Source organism: Phalacrocorax aristotelis, chromosome 14 (genome assembly GCF_949628215.1).
Source record: "Phalacrocorax aristotelis chromosome 14, bGulAri2.1, whole genome shotgun sequence".
Taxonomy (NCBI): Eukaryota; Metazoa; Chordata; class Aves; order Suliformes; family Phalacrocoracidae; genus Phalacrocorax; species Phalacrocorax aristotelis.
Genome location: NC_134289.1, coordinates 4,787,944 through 4,812,900, shown reverse-complemented (window position 1 = coordinate 4,812,900; position 24,957 = coordinate 4,787,944). Strand labels below are relative to the sequence as shown.

The 24,957-nt window shown below is 46.8% G+C and overlaps 2 protein-coding genes across 3 annotated transcripts in view; one reads left to right on the top strand and one right to left on the bottom strand.

Moving 5' to 3' along the window:
• Window positions 1-7,178, top strand: part of LOC142064592 (hexokinase-1) — a 44,979-nt gene extending 37,801 nt beyond the window's left edge. For both annotated transcript variants that reach the window (XM_075109729.1, XM_075109730.1), the window contains exons 15-18: window positions 1,731-1,914; window positions 3,855-4,010; window positions 4,723-4,956; window positions 5,670-7,178. In XM_075109729.1, the coding sequence (XP_074965830.1) occupies window positions 1,731-1,914; window positions 3,855-4,010; window positions 4,723-4,956; window positions 5,670-5,814 (719 nt within the window). In that variant the 3' untranslated portion in view covers window positions 5,815-7,178. The remainder of the gene's footprint in view (window positions 1-1,730; window positions 1,915-3,854; window positions 4,011-4,722; window positions 4,957-5,669) is intronic.
• Window positions 7,179-8,362: 1,184 nt separating this feature from the next.
• TACR2 (tachykinin receptor 2) lies at window positions 8,363-20,515 on the bottom strand. The gene is made up of 5 exons (XM_075109736.1): window positions 20,095-20,515; window positions 16,281-16,475; window positions 12,963-13,119; window positions 12,432-12,628; window positions 8,363-11,115 (listed from the first exon to the last, which is right to left on the bottom strand). Exons 1-5 carry the CDS (start codon window positions 20,496-20,498, stop codon window positions 10,923-10,925), a joined length of 1,146 nt encoding a protein of 381 aa, XP_074965837.1. The 5' UTR covers window positions 20,499-20,515; the 3' UTR covers window positions 8,363-10,922.
• Window positions 20,516-24,957: the final 4,442 nt, after the last annotated feature.

The following is a 24,957-nucleotide window of genomic DNA, read 5'->3' as shown; positions in this document are numbered from 1 at the left end:
TCAGTGGGAGAGAAGGGTTCGAAGCACCTGCAAGCTTCGAGAATGCTTTCAGTTGCAAGGTGGCTTATAGGAAAATAAAACACCACCGATTTCTCCTCCAGACAGTTGGAAAATGTCCAGGGTGAGTCAGCACGGCGCGGTGTGGGTAGGAAGCTGTGTCTGCGCAGCCCCGGTGGTGTGTTTTCTGGGACAGAGTTCCCTGCAAGGAAGGGCAGCATGTCCTTGGGGTGCTGAGAACGTCTTCTGAGGACCGTCTGCTGCAACTCTGCCAGATATGCTCTTCAGCCAGCGTGTTTGTGTGCAGAGCAGGGGGTCAGAGGTGGCCTGGGTACATCTGGGATAATGAGAGCGAAAGCCCCGGGGCTCTGACAGCTCCTTCTGCCCTGCCGGAATTGCCTTGGCCAGCCTGATGGTGCTTGCTGAGGAGCCTGCATGAGTCGGCAGTCGCCCTGCTCTCCCCAGGGCAGGGAGGTGGGTGAACTTTCCCGCTGTTGCTTGGCAGGGAAGAATATTCTTGCAAGGGTGAGTTCATGGCACGCTGGTGCCCTGTCTCTGCCCGGTGCCACCTCTCCTGCCCAGGAGAGCCGATGCCTTGCGTCTCCACTGCTAAATACTTTGGAAACTGCCACGGATGAGACCCAGGTCTCTGCTTTTCATCTGCTGGCAACAGGAGATCGTCTAAAAGCCTGTCAGTCTAACAGCCTGGATTTAATAGGTATTCACATATTCAGGCACCCCTTACTTAGCTCGTTCTGGATGGTGAGACTTGGCATTGGGAGGTTGGCCAGAACTGATGGCCCACAGCTGGGTTTGGTCTGGTTTGGTCCTGCAAACCTGGGTCGCAGTCTGCAAGCCCAGACTCTCTCCCCCAAACCCTGTGCTGTGGCTCAGCTCTCCTGCAGCAGGGGAGTACTGTGGGAGGATCTATTTTTGCTCAGACTTCATTGATAGAGTAGCCTAAAAAAATTGCAAAGGAAAACAGTCTTGCTGGTATAATTGGTGCAGAATCTGTGAGGCATGGTTAAATGAGAGTTTGGTAGGTGACTTCAAGAAAACTTGCTCCAGGTAGCAGCAAAAGCTGCCTCTCTTTGCTAATAAAGCTTTGCTCCCTAAGGCCTGTGTGTACATGGAGCACTTAGCAATTGCCGTGCTCCTTAGGATTTCCTTTAAGCAGAATCAGATCTGGCATCATTTCAACACGGAAGTAACCTTCCTGCTGGAGAAACTGTTTAAGCAATTTGAATCAGAAAAAAAAGAAGCAAGAACTAAAAAATATCCTCCAATTAGCTGGTAGAACCCCATGGCTTTTCTTTGCCTGAGGCTTTCAGTTTGGCAAATTTTTGGGTCCATGGGCTTTGTGGAAGGCGGTTTCTAACTTCAAAATGCAGCTAGCCGATTGCTGTAGTTTTGGGTTCAGAAGCACACGAGGGTTGGTGTGCCAAAAGTGCCGTGCTGCTGCTCCTCCCTGTAGTATGGGACCCTGCGCCTGGCTGGCCTGGGTGAGCCTCTTCTCTGAGCCACCCTGAGCACCACAGCAGTAATATTCTTCCTCAGTTCAGGATTTCTGAAGAGTGGGGGTCTTTTGTGATGTTTCAAATGATGATTTGACTTCATCATTCAGAAAAAGCACATTCAGGATCCCCCCCTGAAGGTTTTGTCAGGGCTGTTGAGCTTATTCTGGTGTTGCTTTCTTCCAAAGAAAGATTAATTTCAGTATTTTCTTCTTTCAGGAACTGGCAGCAATGCCTGTTACATGGAAGAGATGAGAAACATAGAGATGGTGGATGGTGAGCAAGGACGGATGTGCGTGAACACAGAGTGGGGAGCGTTCGGGGATAACGGATGCCTGGACGATATCAGGACAATATATGACAAAGCAGTTGATGACTATTCACTAAATGCAGGAAAGCAAAGGTACTGCGGGATAAATGGTGTGCTAAGTATAAGCCAGGCTGCCTTAAATGCTTTTAAGATAGAATTGTATTTCTCCCAGTTGGAGAAGGAAGAGGTTAAGAGTCAAAAATGACTGCAGCCCTGCTATCCTGTGGGATCTCCTTCTTCTGTGCTTTTCCTGGTTGCTGCTTTTTTGCAGCTTATTTGCTGCCATGGGACTGCAGCAGAGTTTTTGGTGAGAACTTGAAGAGTCTTGGAATTACTGAGAGACCTTTTTTTTTTTATCCCCTCTTGTACTGAGGGGGTTAGGATGGCTTGTCATTCTTTTGCTCTTGGTCTCAGTTTAAGCTCTTTTAGCTGAACTTTGTAGAGGGCTCTGTCTCATGTTAGAGGACCGGCCTTTCTTGGCCTCAGAGGTTGGATCCCATTTTGGAGATCCAGTTCTTCTCTGGGCAAGTGCTTCCCTGCCCCGTTTAAGGAAGGGATAACAAGGAGGTGTACCCAGCACCGATAAAGCTGGGCTGAGACTGCTGCATGCCCAGACTACAATTTTTGATCATTTTCTGCAGCAATGCTTTGGTGCCAGGAGCTTTGAAAAACCTTCTGTGATTGGAGTAAATCTGCCTGAAAACCTGGGGGATGCAGACAAGTTGGCAGGTCCTTTGGGAAGCTCTTTGGAAGTTAGGGCTCAAACAGACCCAGAGAGGCAGGTGCTGAGTGAGCCTGATGCAGCGGCAGAGCTGGCATGGAGTAAGCTGTCAAAGGCAGTAGTGGAGACCGCCAGGGAGAATAATTTATTCCAGAGAGAATTAGGCACCCAAGAGAGGAGTACATTTGCTGGGTACAAGCCTGAGAGAGCTCACAGTACTAAATGGACTGGATGGCCTGCTTCCAGCAGGATGGCGTGCTGGGCTCCACTTCATCCAGGGCAGAAACCCTGCTTTAGAGCTTCAGGAGGTGAAATAAAGGATGCATCGCTGAATGCACTTTTCAATAAATGGAAAAGTGTTCAGTTCTCATTGGTAAGGGCACAGCTCATGGACCCCTAAATGCTCCATTCAAACCAGAACGATGCTGGAGAGGAAGGGAGTGCAAAGCAGACTCCTGCCCTCCTCAGCACAGGGCTGCCCCGTACCAGGGCCGAGCACTGCTCTTGGACTGCTCCTTGTTGTGTGCAGGGAAGGGGTCTGCAGGTGGAAGATATTCCCTCTGTCTGGCCTGTGTGCAAAGTGTGGAGCAAGAAGGGTTCAAGAGAGCTTGGTTCCTCCCTGGGGTTTTTGGACTACTGATCCCGTACTGCAAACCAGGTGCTGGAATTAACTGAAAAGCATAAACCAACCCCGGACCCCCAGCTTGGTAGTTTACAGGTCAGTGATCCTGTGAATATGCCGGACATACCTTCTTCACCTCTGTTATCTTTCACAGGGTTTTGCAGCACAGGGCTCCCTTAAAAACGCACTCGCAGTGACTATACATATGTTGAGGTTTTCCTGTAATTTTGCTGCATGGAGCTATTGAGCTTTTTCTGTTGAAGGTCTCAGCTGTGCTTCAAGAGGGGTCCCCAATGTTGTGCAGTGGAGACAAGTTTTCCCTGGGGTCCACTCAGGGCTGTCACTGGGGGATGCACGGCAAATTTGGCTTTTATCTGGGCACCGTTCTGCTCTCTGGCGACAGGTTTTGATTTCTTTCATCTGGGAGAAACACCAGCCGCCACTAACAGCAGCCTGGCTGGGGGAGCATGGTAGTGAGGAACCGATGAAGCGTTCCATAGATGAGCTCACAAGGCTTCCCACTGAGTCTTCATGCTTTTCCGTGCCCAGTTTTTCTAGTAAATGGCCATTCTGTATAAATCAGGTTGCGTATTTCACGTCTCCAGTGTGCGCAGGCAGAAAACCTGGCTGACAACACAGCTGCAATGCTGCCTTGGCAAATATGAGCTGTGCCACTGTCTTTCATTGCAGGTATGAGAAAATGATCAGTGGGATGTACCTGGGGGAAATAGTCCGCAATATTTTGATTGACTTTACCAAACGGGGGTTCCTGTTCAGAGGCCAGATTTCAGAGACGCTGAAGACCAGACATATCTTTGAAACCAAGTTCCTTTCTCAGATTGAGAGGTAAGAGCACTGCACAGGAGGCTGTTTAGGGTGAAATAGTGTGGTAACACTCATCTGGTGACACTGGTGGAGAGGAGGGGCAGCTCTGGAGAGCATTGCTTGGTTCTCCAGAGATTATTTTGGTTTCAGCCTGTGCATGTGCAGAAGGACTCCACAATATCATCTGAATTTCTAGCAATGCTCACTGCTAAATCATAGGAAGGGCTGTCAAGGATTCCTTTACTGTATCGCTTTATTTGCTTGCTTGGAAATCAAGACATTTTCCTGTGCCCCTTGTGTGTGTCTGGCTATAATTGCTGAACTGAATGAACACTAGCTGTATGAGCACTTCTTTCCTGGATATTTTTGTCTTTATTGCTCAGACTCTGTATTTTAAAGTACTCTCAAAGACTGTTGAGTCTTAATGGGGGGGGGGGAAACCCAAGTTTATAATTAAAAATATTTTCCTGAAATGCCCTTTGGTAAGAAAAGAGCAGGGGAGGCAATGCAGAGCCGGACTCGAAGCCTCCCTTGCCCCCCCTGCGCTCCTCTCCTGCGCTGCAGCGTGGTGCTGGAGTGAAGGAGTTTGCATTCCCTGAGGTCTCTTGCCCTGGCAGGAAAGGCTGCTGCCTGGTGTGGGTGCATGGGTGCAGCCATCAATGCAGTGGGGTTTGTGCCAGTGGTTTGGCTGAGGAAACCTGTAATTTAACACTGTGCTCTTCTGCTTCTGCAGCGACAGGTTAGCCTTGCTGCAGGTGCGAGCCATCCTCCAGCAGCTGGGGCTCAACAGCACCTGCGATGACAGTATCATTGTCAAGACTGTGTGTGGAGCGGTGTCGAGGCGAGCAGCTCAGTTGTGCGGTGCTGGAATGGCTGCCGTTGTAGATAAAATTAGGGAGAACAGAGGATTAGAGCACCTGGAGATAACGGTTGGTGTGGATGGGACTCTGTACAAACTGCATCCACAGTGAGTATTCACCTCCTTAGCATTTGCTTGCCTGCAATCTGTAGCGGTGCTTGTATGTCCTTTCTTTTGATGCACCAAGCTGGTATCTCTTACTTGCTAGGATAAGAGCCAAGGAAAAGAAGCCTTAATCAGGGGTGGTCAGGGCTTTCTAAAGGGCAACGAGACGATCAAGAAGGAAGTGTGAAGGATTCTTGGGGCGGTGACAAACTGAAGGGGACGCAGCTTGCCGAACAAGTTGGAAGCCGCACAGCAAGGAAAGGATCTCTTGGCTGCGCAAAGGCAATGACAGAGCAGTGCTGAAATGCTGGTGCCTCTTTGCAGGATGTTTCTGTTCAGTGTGCAGAGGAGATGGGCTGCTGGCAAGGGCAGGACTCTCAAAGAGCTGGTGGCAGGAGGAGGGGAGGACTACTGCCCGTCCATCTCTGGCGTGCATGGAGGGAGATGGGTGGGAAGGAGATGACTGTACATGGTCTCTCTCCCCTTTGCTGTGGGGGTTAACACCATGTAGGCAAAGATGCAGGGGTGGGCTACAGGTGCTTTTTTCCTTTAACTCCCTCTGCTCCCAGTCTTCAAATCCATGCTAGCTTCCAGCATTTTAGTTCTTTCCCCGGTGAAAGGGGGAGCACCGCAAAGGCCTGCGGCAGCGCGCGCACCCGACACTCTGCAGATGCTGCAGGACCTCCCTCACCCACTGCCATTGTTTCCTTCTGCAGCTTTTCAAGGATCATGCACCAAACAGTCAAAGACCTGGCACCCAACTGCGATGTGACCTTCCTGCTGTCAGAGGACGGCAGCGGGAAAGGGGCAGCGCTCATCACAGCGGTGGGATGCAGGCTTCGCGACGCTGAGCAGAACTGAACTCCACAATCCCGGCCCCGATTCTGTCTTGTGAGCACTTTCTCATAAAGCAGCGACTGCATAGTCAGAACTGGTAAAAACCCAGAACTCACTGCTTTATCGGGGAAAAAAAAAAACAACTAATGACATAAAAAATAGGATACAAGATAGAATGTGTGCTGTTAATAATACCCCCTGTTTCTGGACCCCGATCTGCATGTTTCTTATTCACCTTGTTGGTACCTTCCCCATCTGTAGGTCATTGAAGAATCAGTCTATAATTTCTGCAGCTGTCAAAAATCAGTTGTTGTCTGAGACAAAATTGCCCCGAGTGATGTGCGTTGAGAGCTACCATTTCCTCGTACCAGACGTGTTCTTTGCAGCAACCCTGTTAAGCGCACTGCCAGCACACTGACCACCAGACCTGGGTGTTGATGCTTTTAGTGAAGGGGAAGCAACAGTTCCCTCCTGCGTATCTACCTGCTGTTGTTTCGTATAAAGCGATTGTGAAACCATTATGGTGTGTCAGCACCGTGCACGCACGTAACTCTATAGTGGGACTTGACAATGCGACTTACTTGCTTCCTTGATGCCTATTTTGTCATGGTAAAAGTAAACGCCCTTGTCCCACAGATCTGGTTCCACTGGTATTTCCCATTGCTTCTGTGAATAGTGTTGTGTTACTGGGCAAAATCTGTCGTGTTTTGGCAAGAAATCCCTAAAGAGTAAAACAAAGTGGTTGGTGATTGGGGTAATCCAAACCTCTAGACCTGGGAAATCGGTGGGTTTACAGTCCTTAGGCAGGCTGTGCTGTATTCTTCTGTTTAAGAGTTCTTATTAAAAATATTTTCTATTTCTTCTTGTTAGCCTAGATCCAGGCACTGCAGCTGCCCTTCTACCGACTCTGCAGCTAGACAGCATCACTCAGATGTGTATACTTCCATCTTTTGCCTTAAATGGGTATTTGCTTCCACACAAAGCTTTAATCTTTAATACTGTTAAGCAGCCACTCAGAACACAATCACTCAGCTATAATTAGTGATTAGAAAGGAATATGAGGGTTTGATTTAGATCTTGCCTTTGAGGACCCGGGTGCATAAACTAAACAAAACACAAAGCCAAAATTGGACCCAGCTTATTCCAAGGACTAAAGCAACAACAAAGGTCACATACGCTCGGTGTATCCTGTCCTCTGCTGAGTTAATGCCATTATTATATTTGCATACCAGTTGCATTACTTAAATTGAGAATCAGTTAGGAAGACAAATGTTGAATAACATTTGCAAGTCACGCCACTTTCTGCGAAGAGGGAGACCACACAGTAGTTCTTAATTCCTGCTCATCTACCAAAAATGAATTTGAGATGTCTGCATGGTTTTCCCTGCTGCCTTTTCCTGCAAAAAGTAGATGGAAATTTGCAGGCTACTCCTCTTTGTCCTCGTTCCACTCCCCTAAGATTTGGATTGCCCTACGTATCGATAACATTTCAATATGCATTATGGTGCACTGTGAGTGAATGTTGTAAAGTAACATGTGAGTCACAGTCATTGCAGCTTTAAGTGTGTCTACCTGAAAAATTGCATGCCTAACTGGTTTTGCAAAGGTAGAGAGTCTTTTTACTTTGCACACTAGTAGCTCCAATACTAGTGTTACGTGATACTTGTGAAAATATTAAACTTTTTGATGTGCGTTAACTGGTGTTTAGTGGTTCTTTCTGGAAGAGGTGCTGTTGGCTGGTGGCTTAGTGCTTTGGGAAGAGCTATTGTGTAGGGAGAGCTGCAACCTAATCCCAGTGGTGCCTGCGTTTTGTGTGTGTGTTTTTATTCCCGGGCATTCGGGGTCAGGTTCAAACAGGGTGGATTTCACCCAGGTCCCCATGCCTCATGTTGCCTAATGTAGTTCAGCAGAGGCACAGAGCTGACAACACCCAAGTCCTAGGGCATATGTAGTTTGCCCAGGTGCATCTCATGCCCTGTCTCATGCAGGGGGATCTGCAGTGCAGGAAAACCTCAGCCCACTGCATCAAAGCCAGTGTGATTATATTAGGCTTTGCCAGATGCACAGTGATGGATACATTACAGTCTCTGTGTCCCCGCAGAAGTCTGATGCACGTCACGGTCCGTAACCTCCCTGTGTGCATAGGGTTAACATTTGCAGAATCACAGTGTCAGGCGCTCGTACGCTGCTGGTCTGCGCATCCTGTGTCAGAGGTGTATATGTAAGCCCCTTTTGCATCCACTAAAGTTGTGCTTCTCCAATTACCCATCTTATGTTACAGCTTGAATTGTCTCTGACACCCTTGATGTGCAGCTATGACCCCAAATAGGAGACAGAAGAAGGTGAGAAAGTTTTTGGGCACAGGGGACACATTGCATTTTAATCGCTTGAAGGTTTGCAAAACCTATGCCCGCTGTCGGCAGCGCCGTAGGGGTGGTGTGAGCCATGCCTGGGGACCTGGGCTCCGAGCTCTTCAGCATCTGAGGACTAGGCTCAGCTCAGTGCAGGAGGGAGGATGAATGAGAAGTGGAAGTTAAACTTGGTCTCAGGGTGACTGTGAGTTTTGGAGATGCTGGTATAAGTTGTTTTGTTTATTGACTCCAGCTCATAACAAATAGGGAGTGAGTTTGTGTTTCTAACCGCGCAACTTTTCCTACTGTGGACCGAGGGTGATGTACTCAATAAGACATGGCAGTACTTTTCCAAAGGGAGACCTGGTGGGATTTCCATTTCCAGACTACTCCTTACCCCTACAAACCTGTTCCAAGTGAATCACAAGCTATAACTGTCCAAAGAAATGTCTCCAATGTTATCCAAGCAATGACTGAGATGTCTTACTTAAAGCTTTTAGGCTTGGTGAATAAATCACAGTCCTCTTAATTGTTAAGCTGTAATTACTGCAATATGAACACAAAAATCTTATATTTCCTGGGGAAAAGACCATTTGCATACCACTGTTGTAATGTCATCTGCTCCTTATTCCTCTGGGGGTTCTCTCAGAAGCCTTTTGAATGGGTTTTAAAACAAGCAGACTTTGTTTTGTTGTTTTCTTAAGAAAATAGCAGAAGACAAAATAAAGTGTTTCTGAACTTCTGAACTCCGTTCTGCGCTTTTTGTTCGTTCCTTTGCAATAAAAGTGAGATTCTTCAAATGTTTTTCTTTACTGACTGCAGGGACTCCATTGCTGCTTAGAGCATGACTAACTGTGCAGAGGAGGCAGACCTGGAGGTGTTTTACTGCTGCGTGGTATCTAATCATGTCTATATTTATATGAAGAATTGCATGTATTTACTATGGAGCATGGTGTTCCTGTTACTTCATATATCAGAGGAAATAATGTAGTCTGCCTTGGCGTGCCTTTTCTTCCAGTGTCTAATGAGGGCTCAGAGCGTCTCTGCTTTCTTAACCGTTGCTGTTTCTAGTGGAGAAACATCTCAGGATCTGCAGTGTGAGTCCTTCAGGGCACAGGGAGTTTCACTTGCAACCTGAAGAAATCATCCTCTGCTTTCTGCACCCAACCAACAGAAGGATGCCGTGAGCTGTCAGAAAACATCGGTGCCTGTCAGGGGCTGCACAGGGGAGACAGTGCCAGCATGTGTGTGACGCTTGGGCATCTGGAATAGGCTCTGGCTGGCTTCTAAGGTGTGATGGAAGGTGGAGGGGAAGATGGGATGTTCAAGATAGGCCTGTTTGGTCTTAGATCTGCATTAGAAAGCTGCAGGGTTTAAAGTGTTTAAAGGGCTTGCGGTCACATTGACTGGACATGGGAGAGGTACAACTTATGTATATGAAACAGTGACCGCTGTGTGTAGGTGTCCTTCAGTTCCTCGGAACAAGAATCTTTGCAACCTCTAGTCTGATCCCAGAGACATGTGGCTTGCAGAACGTTCCTCCCAAGTTATTTTGAATCCCTTCAGAAGAAAGATGTGGTGGTGGCTGTCTGCAGATGTGTCTTACTGCTCTCCTTCTGCCCTGCACACACCCCAGCGGTGCAGTCTTGGGAAGAGCAGGCTGGTCAGTTAAGGGGGCTGCACAGATAACATCGAGACTAGAAACTACCTGCTGGAATGATTTAAAATAATGAACACTTCAGAAGGGCATACAGCCCCGTGCTCTGTTGTCCCATTGGCGAGACAAGTTTGTTGGGGCTCTGTGTAACATGATTGTTCCCCAGAGCAGCCAGGGGGGTGGAGAAGTGGAGAAGGAAGATGTATCTGCTGGTCCCTGTATTGAAACGGCCTTGGGAAAATCATAACCCTGAGTACTCTTTCAGTTGAAGCCACAAATCTTTTCTCTGAATTTACTGGAGAAACCAATGCTGGCAACACTGTATAGTTTTGCTTTCACAGAGCAGAGGATTATTTCAATAACTGGATCTTTTCGACGTTGTAGGAGCTTTTTGTGTGCAAAGCTATGGCTCTATTAACTATGTGAAGTTAGAGGAATCACTTGGGCGCAGTTTAATAGTAAAATAACATTGTAGTTTGGTACAGATTTATAGAAATCCATGCAATGATGACATCTGGAGGAATTGTTTCTTACTTTTAACTGCTGAGAGATGGTGTTGGTGAAGTTGCAGGCATGAAAATCCCAGAATTCAGAAAATTTTCAGGGCAGGCTTTTCAGTCTTGATGTGCTAGAATTTGCCTCTGTCATAAACAAGCTTTTCTCCACAGTCTTGTCCACCTTGGGTCTGCCGAGCCATGGGATTTAGCTGCCCACACCATGGGGTCCCTCCAAACTGGGCCTTTCTGCTCTATCGCCACTTTTGCAGGTTTAAGCGTCTCGGTGGAACACAAAGTAGGAGAACGCTACCTGGAAGAGAATAAGTGATATTCTACTAATTGGCACTGCCTCAGGTCTGATTCACTGCTTTGCTGACCTCATGGGCAAAATCTCTGTTCTGTACTGCAGTTGTTGGTATAAGGGAGGGCTGAACTTGCATCCATAGCTGGGTCATAGTTGGACCTACATGGATATAAGTATTATCAGCAGGCTGCTTTCACTGTGATGGCATCTGAAAAAGTCCCATAGGAAACAGTTGCTCCAGAAAAAAAGACCACCCTCAGGCTTCTCAAACCTGCTGCCTCAAAATGGTGTATTAGGATAGAGCCAGAACCGGGAGGAGAAAATCAAAGCGTTAGCTGGGTGAGGGTAAACGATGTCTTCTCTTTCTCATTCAGTTGGCTTTCTGTGTTGAAACTTGTTCTTGACTTCCTGCGGGTTGTCTGGTAAAGAGATGGTTGCATAAGTTTAAGTTTGTCTTTCTCAGTTGCTTTTATACACGGACACCACCGGAAGGCCAATTTGAAGCCAGAACGAAACCTGTAAATGTAAGAAAATAAATTAAATGGTGAAGTGATCTTTTTGACTACACAGAGAAAGAACAAGTGCTGGATGACTTCATTCTACCTCTGAATGACCATGGAAAGAAAAAGTTTCAACTGAAATCAAAGGAGCGAGGTGAAGAGCTAAATGTATAAAACCATAGAGAGAAGAGCAGTAGGAGTTTATGATCAGATTTCCTTATATTTGAAGTAAGTATGTAAAAATCAGTCAAAAAGCAGGTTGTTTAATGTGCTCGGTAGAGGGTGCTGACCATGCCAATAGCAGTATTCATGAGAAGCAGAACATCTGAGGAAAATACATGTGTTTACCCACTGGAAACTTTTTCAAAAAACCATAAATAATTAAATGAGGAAGCTGTCTGCTTTCTGAGAGAGGAGGAGGATGTCTTTGGGTGTTTTATGTTAAATGCAGATTGACTGAATGGGCTGCACGACTGCCTTCTTTTGTGAGCTTAGGGGCAGGATGCTGTTTGAAATGCTCGGAAGGAGCGAGCCTCCTAGCATCACTCTGGAGTTAGGCATTTTGCTGGTGGATTCCCAGTGAAACAGCATGGAGGTGCTGGAGGAGGTGTGCCGATAACTATTTCTTACCCTTACAGCTCACTGTGCGTGCAGCTGGCGTGAAGAGAGATGTGGGTTAGGGAGGGTGGGACGTGCAGGCAGGAATTGGCGTGGAGACCCGCAGGGCGGCCAGAGCAGTCCCCAAAGCCCCGCGTCCTGCCACACCAGCGTCCCGAGAGCAGCCCGTTCTCAGCACAGAGCAAGAGAGACATCTTTTGGCACGAAGGGGTTGTGCTCTCCTAGCTGCTTGCTCGTGGCAGTGTGCCTGCATGGGAGTCTTGGCAGGTCACCTGTGGGCCGCTCCTGCTCCCCACGGGGGTGAGCCCTGCGCCTGTGGGGGGCTCAGGGCTGCGCCGGGGGGTGGTAGCACAGGAGGAGCGGGTGGTTAAGCCAGCCCGGCATTAGGGTCAGCAGATGCAATGCAGGGATTACAGGGTCCTCCCTCCTTCCTTGGAAATAAGGTAGTCTGCATGTGGAAACCGGTGCAGATGTGCCTGTGCTGGTCATACACCTGCTGCTTGACTTTATTCGGAGGCAGAAAATCTTAAGGGTTGAGTTAAAATCTCACCGCAAGTGGGGCTAATCTGACATCATTAGTGGAGCATAAATTACCTTGTCTACACGGACTATGGACTGCACTTGAAAATCACAGTTGTTCTCACCTCCAGAGATTTATGCTTTTTCAGATTGACATTTCTGTTTTCTCTGCGCACACACGGGCACGCTACCCACCTTTGGTTAAGACAGCAGTATATGATGGGGTTGTACATCGTTGAACTCATGGCAAGGAGAAAGATTGCGAGATAAACCTGCTGAATGTATTTCTGCTGGTAGATGTCTTCCTTGAAACTTCCCAGGATGAAGTATATGTGATAGGGCAGCCAGCAGACAGCAAAAATTATCACAACTACCACCATGGTCTTCACAAACTAGAAAAACAAAACCAGCGTGTTACTCCGGGGCTTGGTTTATCCTGTGATGTGCAGATTCATTGACACTGGGCTTTGCTCTCTAAGGACCGCTGGGAAGTGGCCCACTGCCTACTGACATGAGCCTTTCTTCCTTGGAGGCTGGCTGGTGTCTGTAGATCACCATTTTTTTCATACTTGTTGGGTGATGCCCTTTACCCCTGGCCCAAAATATATTGTCAACCTTTCATGCCCAATCCCACAAGGTTTTGTATCAAATGCAAGCTCCATTTTGGAATTGGAGCCAGCAGGGCTAGTGCGCTGAGGGTAATTATTTTTACGTTTCACTTCTGACCTTTTTTTTGGCATTAACTTGGTGTTCGTAGCGGACTCTGTTAAGGTGGTTGCCTGGAACTGCACTGCTCCACAGAGTAATTCCTATAATGCTGTATGCAACAAACATCACCATTAAAGGCAGTAAATAAATCAACACGATCACTGCAATGTGATACCTGAAAAACAAGAACAGGCATATTTTCATAGTCAGTATGTCTCTTGAAGGGCTCTTTCAGAAATTGTCTTTTGGACATGTATGTCTGGCTCCCATTAAGTTCAACCCCAAAGCATCAAGAAGCAGAAGTTTTGCCTACAAACATCATTACAGGGACTTCTGTAAACAGCAAAAGTTCATCTTGCTTGTGTTGTGATGATTAGTCCTCGGGCTGGTTTTGCTGCCCTTTTGAGATGGAGTAATATAATTTATCTTTTATCAGAGGGTTACAGTCCATGGCCACCCGCCCTGAGCTTTGCTATCCCACTGCAGTCAGGAGAGAGAGACGTCTAAGACTTGTGGCCCTAAAAATATGACCCTTTAAATCACAGAAATGGAAAAGGAATAGTTCAAAAACTGCAGAGTAACTTGGTGAATACAATAGTGTCAACAGCTTAATTCAGCAACAGTGAAAAAAGCCCGCATCAGGGACTTCAGAATGTCGCTGGCTGCTAACAGGGCGCGCAGGCTTGGCAGGGAAGACGCTGCAGAGGGCGAGGGAGGAATATTGCCTCGCAGAAAGTGAGCGGCAGTCATTGCTGTAGTTGTGTTGCTGGCTGTTTTTATTTGTGAGTGCACGCACAACCATATATCGCAAGAGGCTACGTGGTTACTGCTTCAGCTGAAAGCACTGGAATCTCCTTCGGCTGTGTTTTAGCTCAGCCCTTTCTAGCTTTCTATGTTACCCCACAAGCTTCTGCTGGTTCCTGCATGTTGGGGTTTGATTATTTTAAGCAACCACCATTTATGGGGAGGAAACAACTTGCTCACTCAGTTAGCGCAGCTGTCAATTTAACGTAAACAGTGTGAAAACTAGGATTAGGCAGGAGGGCTCTGGCACACGCTGCTGGCAATGACCACAAAAGGCTGGGTGCAAGTGGTCTTTCTTAGCACGACGACGCTCTGGAGTTCCTTGCCGCGTGAGTGAGCGGGGTCAGCCGCTTTGCGGAGCGCTGTTGAAGTCGGTGTTGGGGCTCTCAGTGGTGTTTGCTCCTTGGGGTGGCTGCGTATAGAAAGCTTATCGCTGCCTGTTCTCCACCCTTCCCAGGTCTCCTCAGAGCAGTACCTCTTTTGAAGGTCTAATACCATGTGTGGAGAGCAGCGGAAAGGCAAAGTCCTTTTAGAGTTCCCATCCCGGGAGGAGAAGAGGAGGATGGGAGCCTAAGCTTGAGCGTGTGGCAAAAAGAAACTTTTAGTCTTGAAGTCTTGCTACTTTGCTGCAAAGTTAACCTGTCACCAGAAAAAACCCAAAATCCTCTGTGGTTAAGGTTCTTTGTTTTCCTTAAACTTCTACAAATTTAGTCCCTTCATATCCAAGATTTCTCAGGGACTGGCAGTCACAACAATGCATTTTTTGGGGGTTTTTTGGACTTGTTTCTATCAGAATTATAAACATTTTTCCTGCAAAAAAAGATTTTCTCTTGCTCTGAAGTCTAGAAATCTTGAAAGCTGGTTTTAATCGACTAAGAAGGATTTGGAGGACCCTCAGTCAACAGAGGAACCCACTTCTTGATTTCTTTAGTTTTTCTTTGAGTTTCTTAGTATTTCTTTTCCTCAATTTTCGGACTAGCACGTGAACGGCTGCACGTGGCTTTTTCTCCCTGGCCTGTATTGCAGGCATTTGTCCCAACAGGTCCATCACCCAAGATGGTTTCTGGGGCGCGCTGCTTCCAACTTCCTTTCTAGGATAGCTACTGAAACCTGCAAATCTGAGGCTGTTCAGGGAGAGAGCGAGCTGGTGAATGAAGTGATTTATAGTGTTTGGGAGCTGCTGCTCTTCAGCTGGTGATTCCAGAAAGAACCTGCCCGTTATTTGATGTGTTCAGGACCAACCTTTCCAGCACACAGAGATTTTGTTGACATGCCGGGAAACTCTTGTTTCAATCCTTCCCAAAGAATGGATGTGGGAGAAATAAACCTCGCGCTTTTCATCTGAATGAAATAGTCATCAGTGACTTAGATATAAGTGATTATCTGCTACCCCTGCTTCTCAATCGACGGAAGGCTGGCATACTGTGTTCCCCAGCATGCGCCATGGGGTACCAGCCAAGGAGGCCCGGCAGGAACGGCACCCAACATGATGTGAGCCTGATTTTACTCTTGCTCTTCTGTGACTCTGGAGACTGGGGACAACTGACTCCCAATGGCTGAATATGCTGCAGCTCAGACGAAGTTACATGAAGCTCCGGGAACTTGGCACATATTAGTGTGAAAACCGGTTAGTTTGGTAATAAGTAACTGCAGGAGGCATCCAGCTGTCTGCCAGAGAACACTGAGAAAGGAAAAATGTCCCTGGTGCACGTAGCTGGGCAAAAGTGTTCACGGAGAAGAATGGATATGGGGAGTTTAGCACTTGGTTTTGGTTTGAAAAATTGTTTCCATTTCGTTCATCAATTTGTTCTTTTTCTGCAGTTCTTCCATCACTACTTCGTATAAATATGTTTTGCTTGATAAATTTCTCAAACTGTTCTGTGTATGATGTGCTTTGAATAATGATTAATCACAGCAGATCCCCTAAATGCAGGGTATGGCTTGTTTCATCTGTCTGAACAATCTTGCTTTAAAGCAGGAGGAAATTGCTGTGAGGGTTAGGAGCTTTTGGCAGCGCAGATGTGTGCCGAGATATGTCAGTCAATAAAACCTTAGGATGTTTGAAACATGCTCCTCTCTTTTTTTTTTTTTCCCCCCACAAAGAACACCATAATTTTTAGCTAATTATGTGGCTTCTCAGCATTAAAGATACCCAGTTTCTTCCTGCCTGATGGAGGGAGAAAATCCAAAATCTTTGGAACCAGGATTTATTGCTTGTTTAGAGACTTTTTATGCTGGTTTCTCTTAAATCCACCAAGCCCTGTATCTAGGGCTTCTAATTCCTATAACCACTTCTCAAAGCAGGGGAGGATAGTGCATCACTCTTCTTTACCCTGAGCCATGATCACCTGGCAGCTTTTTCCACAGTTGGCTTAAACTGAGCTTAGATGGGTGGCCCCAGACCTGTATTACCCTGCTGCCTTGTTCCCCCCTCCCTCTCTCCTAGCACTGCCAGTAGCCAACAGTTTGGAGATGAAATTGATTTCCTAGTTAACTTTTGCATTAATTGAAGAGTTTTCTCATTTCTCTTACGTGAGCTGGTGCTTGGAGCCAACATCATCAGGCCAGACAACGATGCATTTTGTTGTTCCGTTGTCCATCATGATCTTGGCGTAGAAGCACTGCGGGAAGGCAAGCCCAAATGCCACCAGCCAGATTATCCCTATGATGACTCCGGTGTTTCCAGCAGAGAGCCTGGGCTTGAAGGGATGAATTATTGCCATGTACCTGCAAGAAAAATAGGTAATGCTTTTACATTGTATCGGTGACCTATACAAAAATATAGGAAGTATAAAAACTCACTAGGACAGTACAGTGGGCTTTATTTATAGAGACATTTTGGTAGGTTCCAGGCTATAAATAATTAGAAGGAGCTAAATCCTTTCTGAAGAGAATGACTGTAAGTCTTAGGGCAGAATATATTAAAGCCACGTGGATGGATGCTTCTGGTGTGAGGAGGAAGCAATCACCTATGCCTTCTGCATATGGTCTTCACAAGTATTACCGTTCCTTTGATTTTTGCTTTTTTCCCCTCTTTTCTTTTTTCAATTAATTTTTCAAATGCTTTTGATCTGTTTGGTCTGAAATTTTGTGCTGTGATCTGTTCCTGTTAGTTTGGAGTTATGCACTGTTTAATTCCATGCCCTTTCTCTTTCCTCTACCAAAAAAACACCTCCAAACACTCTGTTTCTCCCTAATTATGTCAGTCTCCTCTGACATCCCATATTATCACAACAGCAGATTGGAGTCTAGAGTATCCTTTACCCTGAGTTTTTCCCCACTGATATTTAGCTGTGGAAAGCTCATGTGCCAGCCACCTCTGCCTGTAAATGCTCGAGCACTCGTGCTTGCAGCGGAAGGGGAAGGCTGACCCTTTCGTCCCACACCTGCTCAGAGCCCTCATGGCACATCTGACTATTAGATTACTTGCGAGCCTGCGTGCTCGCTGGTTTTAAGTTCCCTGTGTAGAAATGCATGGTGTCGTAATGAGTACATAATCAATTATGCATTTCTTGTCATGCTTTCTGTACTCTCTTTCATGGTTGTTACAAAGGCAAAATAGAGTGGAAAATGGCCATTGCCTTCTGGTTTTCATAGTGAAAATCTGACAAATTCTGTGCTGCCTCTTGGCCAGGCTGTTGGGAGGGAGCCCTGCCCGGCTGCTGCTGCAGGACAGAGGGCAGCTCCACGGACAGACAGCACAGTGAGTAAGCCAGCGCTGCATGGCAGCAGATCCTTATTTAGCTATAAAGTTTTCATGTCACATTGCTTTTCTTTAGCTCATTGTAAACAGTATTATACAACGCTCGAATCTGGTCAGGGAGGAATCAAGGAGATTCTGGAGAATATTTGTGGAATAATATTTGGAGAATAATTCTGGAGAATATTTGCCCACAGAAGTGCCCAATTTATGACCTGTGGCTTTTGGTAAATGGCGAGTCCTTGATACAAATGATGCCACCCTCCGCGCTGCCGAAGCAGCCTGGCACGGCAGCCTGTGCTGCAGATACTCAAGGTGTTACAGGGCTGCTGGGTGGAGGCTGCCCCACTCAGCCGGGGGTGCACCCCAAGGCAAGCCACGCTTCCAGGCAAGCTCCTGCAAGTTGGGAGATTTACCGAATCTGCTGCGATCTCCTGGCTGCTCTTGCTGTGTGGCAGGTCTGCCTTTGCCCCTCTGCTGCTCGTGCTCCCTGTGCCCTCTCTCCATGCCCCGCTCCCTCCCATGTCCCGGCACGCCGGGACCGCGCTCCCACCACCCTTCCTCTGGTCCTCGTACTGCGCAGGAGAAACAAGCTGAGCTTCAGCTACCCTTGCACGCTTTCTGAAGGCGGCCTAGGAGGCTTTGCTAACTGGAGCGTGAAACTCGATCTGATATACTACATTTCTGCCTGGAGCGCTGCGGGAAATGTGCAGTGGGAACAGCTGCCCCGGTACACAGTGCGGCTTGAAACGGGGAACAGAGTAGTCCTAAACCCAACGGTGAGCAATACCACCAGGGCCTTTTCCGCATCAGACAGAGATGTTTTAGAGAACTGTCACTTCTTAGGCTCCTTCCTTACAATAAACCGCTTCAAATTACATTGTTTTATCAAAGTTAAACAAGGGAGCCCAAGCGGACACTTCTCATAACAACAATTGGAAGCCATGAGTTTCCAGGAGACAGTGTCGGGATCTATTTTAAGGCTAAGCAAAGAATAGCTAAATATGGTTTGCAGCAAGATGCCAAGTTCTCTTTCTGATCCGCGCCATGTGACTAAATAGATATTGGCTGTATAGGTGCTTTCACCAAAAGTCCCCAAGGAACAAGAGTAGGGAGACATGAGAACAGGCTGAAATGTTTTGGTTTTGGTGGTTTGTTTTTTTTAAATAATATTCTTTGGCAGACCACATGTATAAAATAGGAGTTACAGTAGTTACAAACAACCCTTGATTTAAAGCCAGGAACAGCAAAATAGTATTTGAGTCTAAAACTGAGCTGCCATTGCTCCTAAATAGGGATTTGCTTTCATCTGGACAACTGCAGGCTGACAAACACATTGCTCATCCTCGTGCTCTTTTAGCAATGCTTCCAGCGACTGCAGGGGCAACAGCCCTGTACTGTGGCAGCTGCCTGTCGATCCGGGCCATATCCCCAGCTCCGGTGTGGGGTTCAGTGGGCGTTACATGCACACAGGGCCAAGCCTCCTTTCTCCTGCTAGTTTATCTGGTTTGATTTGTCTGTCGATTGCTTCCTGAGGCTGGGTGTGCTGGGGTGAACAGAGCTGCTGGGAGTTACAAAAGTGACCCTGATGACTCACGGGGCAATGCTTTTCAGATGGCTCCAGAGGGATGCTGGCCCGGCTCCCAAGGGAGCTGGAAGGGCCCTTCGTGGATACACGCGCTTGATAAGGAACGGAGGAAACCTGAAGGAAACTGCAAAGTCAACAAGAGGGCTTGATAAAGGACCGCCAGGTATTTCTGGATGCTGGGTCCGGCTGCCTGGGGGAAGTCCTCCTCTGTGGGTCATGGCAGGGATATAGGGTGGAAAAGATACAAAGATACCGATGTTCCCAGCACCAGGCAGAGAGTGGAAGAAACAGAGGGATGATGGGAAGGAGGGTAGAGAGCCTAGAAAGGAGCTTAACCTCCTCTACTTCTTTTACATGCCATTGCTCTTAAGAGAGGAAGTTCCCATGGACTTTTGGCCGCTTTCTAGTAAAAAGAAAAGCAGCGTCATGCTACTTAACAATGAGCTGTAAACACATACAGGCTCCACAAATTTAAGCTTGAGTAAAAGAGACTTGGCAGATGTAAGGGAGTATTATGAAAAGACCAAATTACCTCAGAAGTCAAATAAAATCACTGTAATAACTTTCCTCCCTCTTGGAATAAGTAATTCTTGTGAACTATTGGAGCAGACTGCCATTTCTGATCCAATTCCCATTATTTCTGGTGGTTTGCTGGACTCGCAGGCGGATTGTGGATGCAAATACTTTCAGCATCCGGCAGCATATTCGTATCACTCCAGCTCTGTCCAAATGTGAGGTCCTTCTCGTGGTTTAAAAAAAAAAGTTTGCAGGATAACTGGGAAACCATTTATGATAAGTAGCATGGGAACAGTAAAATATCAGCCACTTCCACTTGTTACACGTTCGGGTGTGTTTCAGGCCAGGGGTAAGACAGAAGAGCCTTCCTTTCACTGCATAACTATCATCTAACCCCATAGTCTATTTCTCTGGCACTCCTCCCACTTTGCTGGTAAGGCACCTGACACGGTAGGTGGAGGTCAACTGCACAAAGTATTACAATAACTTTTTATAACTTACAGTGCATTTTTTGGACCTTATCTTCTCCCTTCGCCTCTTACCTCTCTGCAGCCACGGCTGTCATGGAGTAAATGCTCACAAACATTGCCGTGATGGGGAACCAGTTCTGAAACCTGCAGAATTCCTTGCCAAAATACCAGACGTTGTGACTGGCATAAATAAAATTGAAGGTGGTGTTGAAAGCAGACATCAGCAAATCCGAAAGGGCCAAATTAACGATAAAGTAATTGGTAGCAGTCCTCATCCTCCTGTGCGCTAGAATAATCCAGATGATGGTGACATTGCCAACGATGGATGTGATAACGACGAAGGAATAGGTGATAGCCCACAAAGCAATCTGCCATCCCGGCTGGGTAAACTGGCTGACAGCCGTCCAGTTGCCGCTGGCCTCGAGGGAGTCAGCCTGCGAAACGTTGTGAGCATTTACAATGGAAAATGTGCTCATGGTTTTTTCTTCGTCTAAGTGTAAAGTAAAATCTTCTGGCATCTGCTCATTTTCTTGCAGTAGACGCTGGTGTTATGAATTCCCATGCATATGACTAAGTGCTGTTAAAAAGACATCGGGATGAGATGTCTCATATCCTCTCGTCCTGTTTTCCACGCAATGCAATACAGTTCCAGAAGATGAGCAATACCGAGGGCCTCCTCTTAGCCTGGCGTTTTAACCTATGCTTGAAGAGCAAAAACTAAAGACCAACTCTCCCCCTTGAGTTTCTTCTTCCTCTAAAAAAGAAATAAAAAGGAATTAAAAAAAAAAGGTGGAGGGGGTGGCAGGGAAGGAAGGTGTTTTCCAGGCCGGTGACAGGCAGTGTCTTCCTTTAGATTATTTTTAGGGCCAAGAAAATATAAATAGAAGTATCAAGCCAGAAAACACTTCAATCCAAGCAGAAATACTTCTTTTTCAGGGCAGCGGTCTTCCAAGGCACCAGGTATCTGAATCCTCTGCAGCACGACTGAGGACATTTGGTTTTCTTTGCCTGTGTAACTGTTAAGTGCGAGGCAGGAGCAGTACTGGGATAAATTCTCTACAGGGTTTAAGGACTTTGAAAGGAGGTGGAGTCTCTTGCCGGCAAAAATGAAGCAACCAAGCTGACATCAAATGAAACATGGCAAAGTGGTACTTGAAACTCCCCCCACCCTTCTGTTTTGAAATAATCTCTGAAATGATGCTGTATCAGGGTTTACAGGCTTAAATGCAAGGGCAGCTACTTTGCCAAGTTTACCATCCCCGGCTTCATGCAATCTCTCCATAGCAGGAAAGGAGCAAAATATTAGCACCGCAATTTTAGCAAGGTGGTTTTGCCCTCTGCAACTATTCGGAGGCTTATCTGCATTTTAAATACATTTTACTTAATGGTGGCTGCCCTATATAATACAACTCGACCCGCCACGTTTAGTAGATTTGGTATGATTTAATTTATTTAAATTACAGCAACACGTCCTGTTGGTGCTTCAAGGGTCGCCAGCAAATAATGCCAGGAGAGGCGTTTGTGAAGGTCAGACCTGAACTGGGACTTCTAATAAGGCTTCAGTGGCAAGCTGGCACCCGGGGGCTCTTCCAGAACTCCAGAAATCCTTCTCCAGCTGCTCTCTAGCATAGAAACATCCAGAGGAGCCTCAGTTCCCAGCCTCCGTGCTCCATGATGCTGAGGGGCTGAAGGAGGGGCATTCCCCCCCCAGACTGCTGCATCCCTTTTTCCCGGATGTGCTGCAGAAAATTATCGTCCTCTTGCAAGCAAGAAGGAGTATCTGGTCCTCATAGGAAAGGGGAACCTCTGACTCCCGTCTCTGCTCAGGGCACAATGCTCTCGCTCACTCTCAGCTTTGCAGTAAGTGACATAAACATAAGCAACACATTGAGGCTGAGATTTCAAAGAATACTTGGCACTGGCTCATGCCTGCTCTGCTGGAAGCTAGAAGTGTTTCAGGTATTAAAACCTGTTTTCAGGATCAGGAGGCTCCTGACGAGTAACACACAGGAAAAACTCTCCCTGTGCATGCGGCAGTGGTCTTCCAGCCCCCGTGGTTGCTGGAGCTGCAGCTGTGCCAGGCTCCCCTGTAACAGAGCAGTATTTATTGGTTCAGGATCCTTTCCACCAGCTCAGCCTGGGATTTTCCCTTGCTTCATTTATTTCTGGAGGCAGCCTTCAGTTAACCCATCACATAACCACCGCAGATCATCTCTGAGATGGTATTATCCAAGTATTGTTTTGTAGAATTTAATACTTGTAGTGCCACATGTAATATCTCCTTCTCACATTGGACTTACCTGCAGGTAATCCCACTCACTGCCTTACCCAGAAACTGCAAAAATGCACTTGCACATATCTCCTCATGTGCATTGCAAAGCTGTTCCGGGTTCTTCTAGAAAGCCTTCCACTGGCACCTCATTAAACAGCTTATGAATGAACCTTCCACTTTCTGTATGCCATCCAGGAGGGCTTTTCATGATTTGCAGTATGAATTCAACAGCTCATAGTGTTCTTCAGATTTTTGTCCTTCGGCTTGCTCAAATCTCTTCAAATTCCAAGTAGAATATGAGCAAAACCCTCCATATATTTAGCCGACAGCAGAGCTAAGTGTTTTTTATTAGTCTTTGTTACAGAAAGCAGAACATAAGCAAATGCTTAGAAGAGGGATTGTACTTTTTGATGTTTCAATGTGAACCCAAAACCTTTCTTGGCTGACTGAATTTGAAGATGGTTACGGTGCCCGTGATTCCTAGGAAGCACCATTGCTGCCTTCTGAACCATCTGCCCCGGTCTCTTGACCTGTTACTCGGGTGATAATCGGAGAGCAGCCACCCTTTGGTCAACATTTCATCATACAAGTCAGGAGGCACTTGCTTTTGTTTGTACGCACCCACACCTTTTATTCGTTTGCTGGTTGTGCATTGCTAAGGTTATCGTCCTGGAGCCCAGCCAGCGACACAGCATGTGCTATTGGCCTTTTGACTTACCAACTGGAGCAATTTTTTCCAAAGGTAGGCTCCAAATTCCTCAGGAAAGCCACGCATGCCTGGAACTAGAGGCAAAGCCCACCTTTTCAATGATTTTGGAGTTATACCAGGCAAAGGGGCTATCTGAGAGCAGGGGTTTTGGGTTTTGCTGGTTTTGCTGGTTTTGCTGGGTTTTTTTTAATTACAGGCAGGATTGTTTGAGGCCCAACGTTGCCGTGCTGAGTCACTGATCCCAGGTCTGAGCAAAGGGTGAGAGATGCAAACAAAAGATGTGGGCCTGAAAGTGTGAATAAAGGTGCATTTTGTCTTTTGGAAAAATAATCCAAGGTAATATGGGCTACTGCTTTAATCATATTGCATGTTGAACTTGGCTCTGGGAGGAAGGACCTTTGTCCAGGGAACAGCTTTGAGAGCAGGACGTGAGGACCACGAGCATCCATCCACCTTGGGTGGGGAAAAGTGCAGCTGGACTGCAGCTTTACTAGGCTTGGGCTGGAAGAAAGTAGCAGAAATGCTTCTGGTAGCTCTGAAAAGCTTAGGGACTTTCTGACACTCCCCGGTACAGGGCTAGCTGCGGGTTCACCTCCTTTTTCTGCAGATCTGCAGGTCAAACCCTCTGCAGATTACGGCTTTTGAAGACCATTCACAGGATCTACCATGCCCTGTACACACTTGTAACAACCCTGGTAGCCCTGAAGGTGAGGGAGGAAATGAGGCAGTTACTGATCCTTAATGTGAACAAAACTGCCACTAGTTGAGCCATCAAATGGCCTCGGGAGCAGATGCTGTAACGCATGATCTGCCTCGATGCTGCCAGAGGTGTCAAGCTCTCGGTCGGAAAACTGCAGCTCTGCGCTGCACTGGGCTGAGCTGGAGAGAGCACAACCCAGAAGGACCCTCAGCACCGCAGGCAGTTCATAACATCTTACTTTAAACCACCATTTGTTGCTAAACTATGCTAATTGGGTCCAGAAATCTTGCCATTTCATTGTCTAGACAAAGCCTGGGCTTCAGACAAGGAAAAACGTTATTCAATTATTTTCATAAGGTTTTGTAACAGAAACCTGTTTTGACATATTGGCGCAGTTCGGAGTGAAAACGACAGGAAGATGGACACTCCTTTTAATCGGCTTCCTCACCCAGCTGGTGTGCCCTGAAATTTTATTTGCAGAAATCAGAGCACGAACAATGAGGTAAGGCATTAGGAAAGTCAAACCCAAACTACCGATTTAGTTAAATGCACAAACAAGGAAAACGCGTAAGTGACAGGAATGTGTTTGGATGCGAACGATGCCCGTGAGGCGCAAAGAATTTGCGGTAGGCTCGAATTCTCAGCGCCGACATGGTACGTGATGCGATTTCCAGCCTGCGCGCCCTTGGTAAGTGTCAGGCGTATGTGCAAATTTGTCTGAAAACTGAAGTGGTTGGTATTTTAGAAGATGAATGCTCTAGGATTATGTATTGTTGTCAGAAATGTAAGAGGCGATGTCGCTGGCAGGGACCCAGGCTGGATTATTTGTTTGCCAGAAGCAGAGTTTAGCACTGCATGCAAAAGCAATGGCACATTTTATAATGGAATTATCCAGGAATATTTTTTAGGCTTTATAGAAGAGGTTTTGGTAGCAACCACTGGTTTATCGTACATACCTACCAAAATGATGTGCGACCGACCACTTACACAGTTTTACATACACAGCTCGGAGGTTTTCCATGGGCTCTTTGCTAGATAACTTAAGAATAAATGCTGCTGCACCTCATCTTCTCTGATACCAGACGCTGATTTTCAATGCCATCTGTCCCTGCTCCGGGCCAGGATGCAACAACTACTCTGTGACAGTCGTCTGCCACTTTGAATGAGACTTTTTTTTTTCCCCCGGAGGAAAATAGTCCTTTGTGGGACACGAGTGCAGAACTGCGAGCTTGAAAGGGCTTATTTCATCTCGCA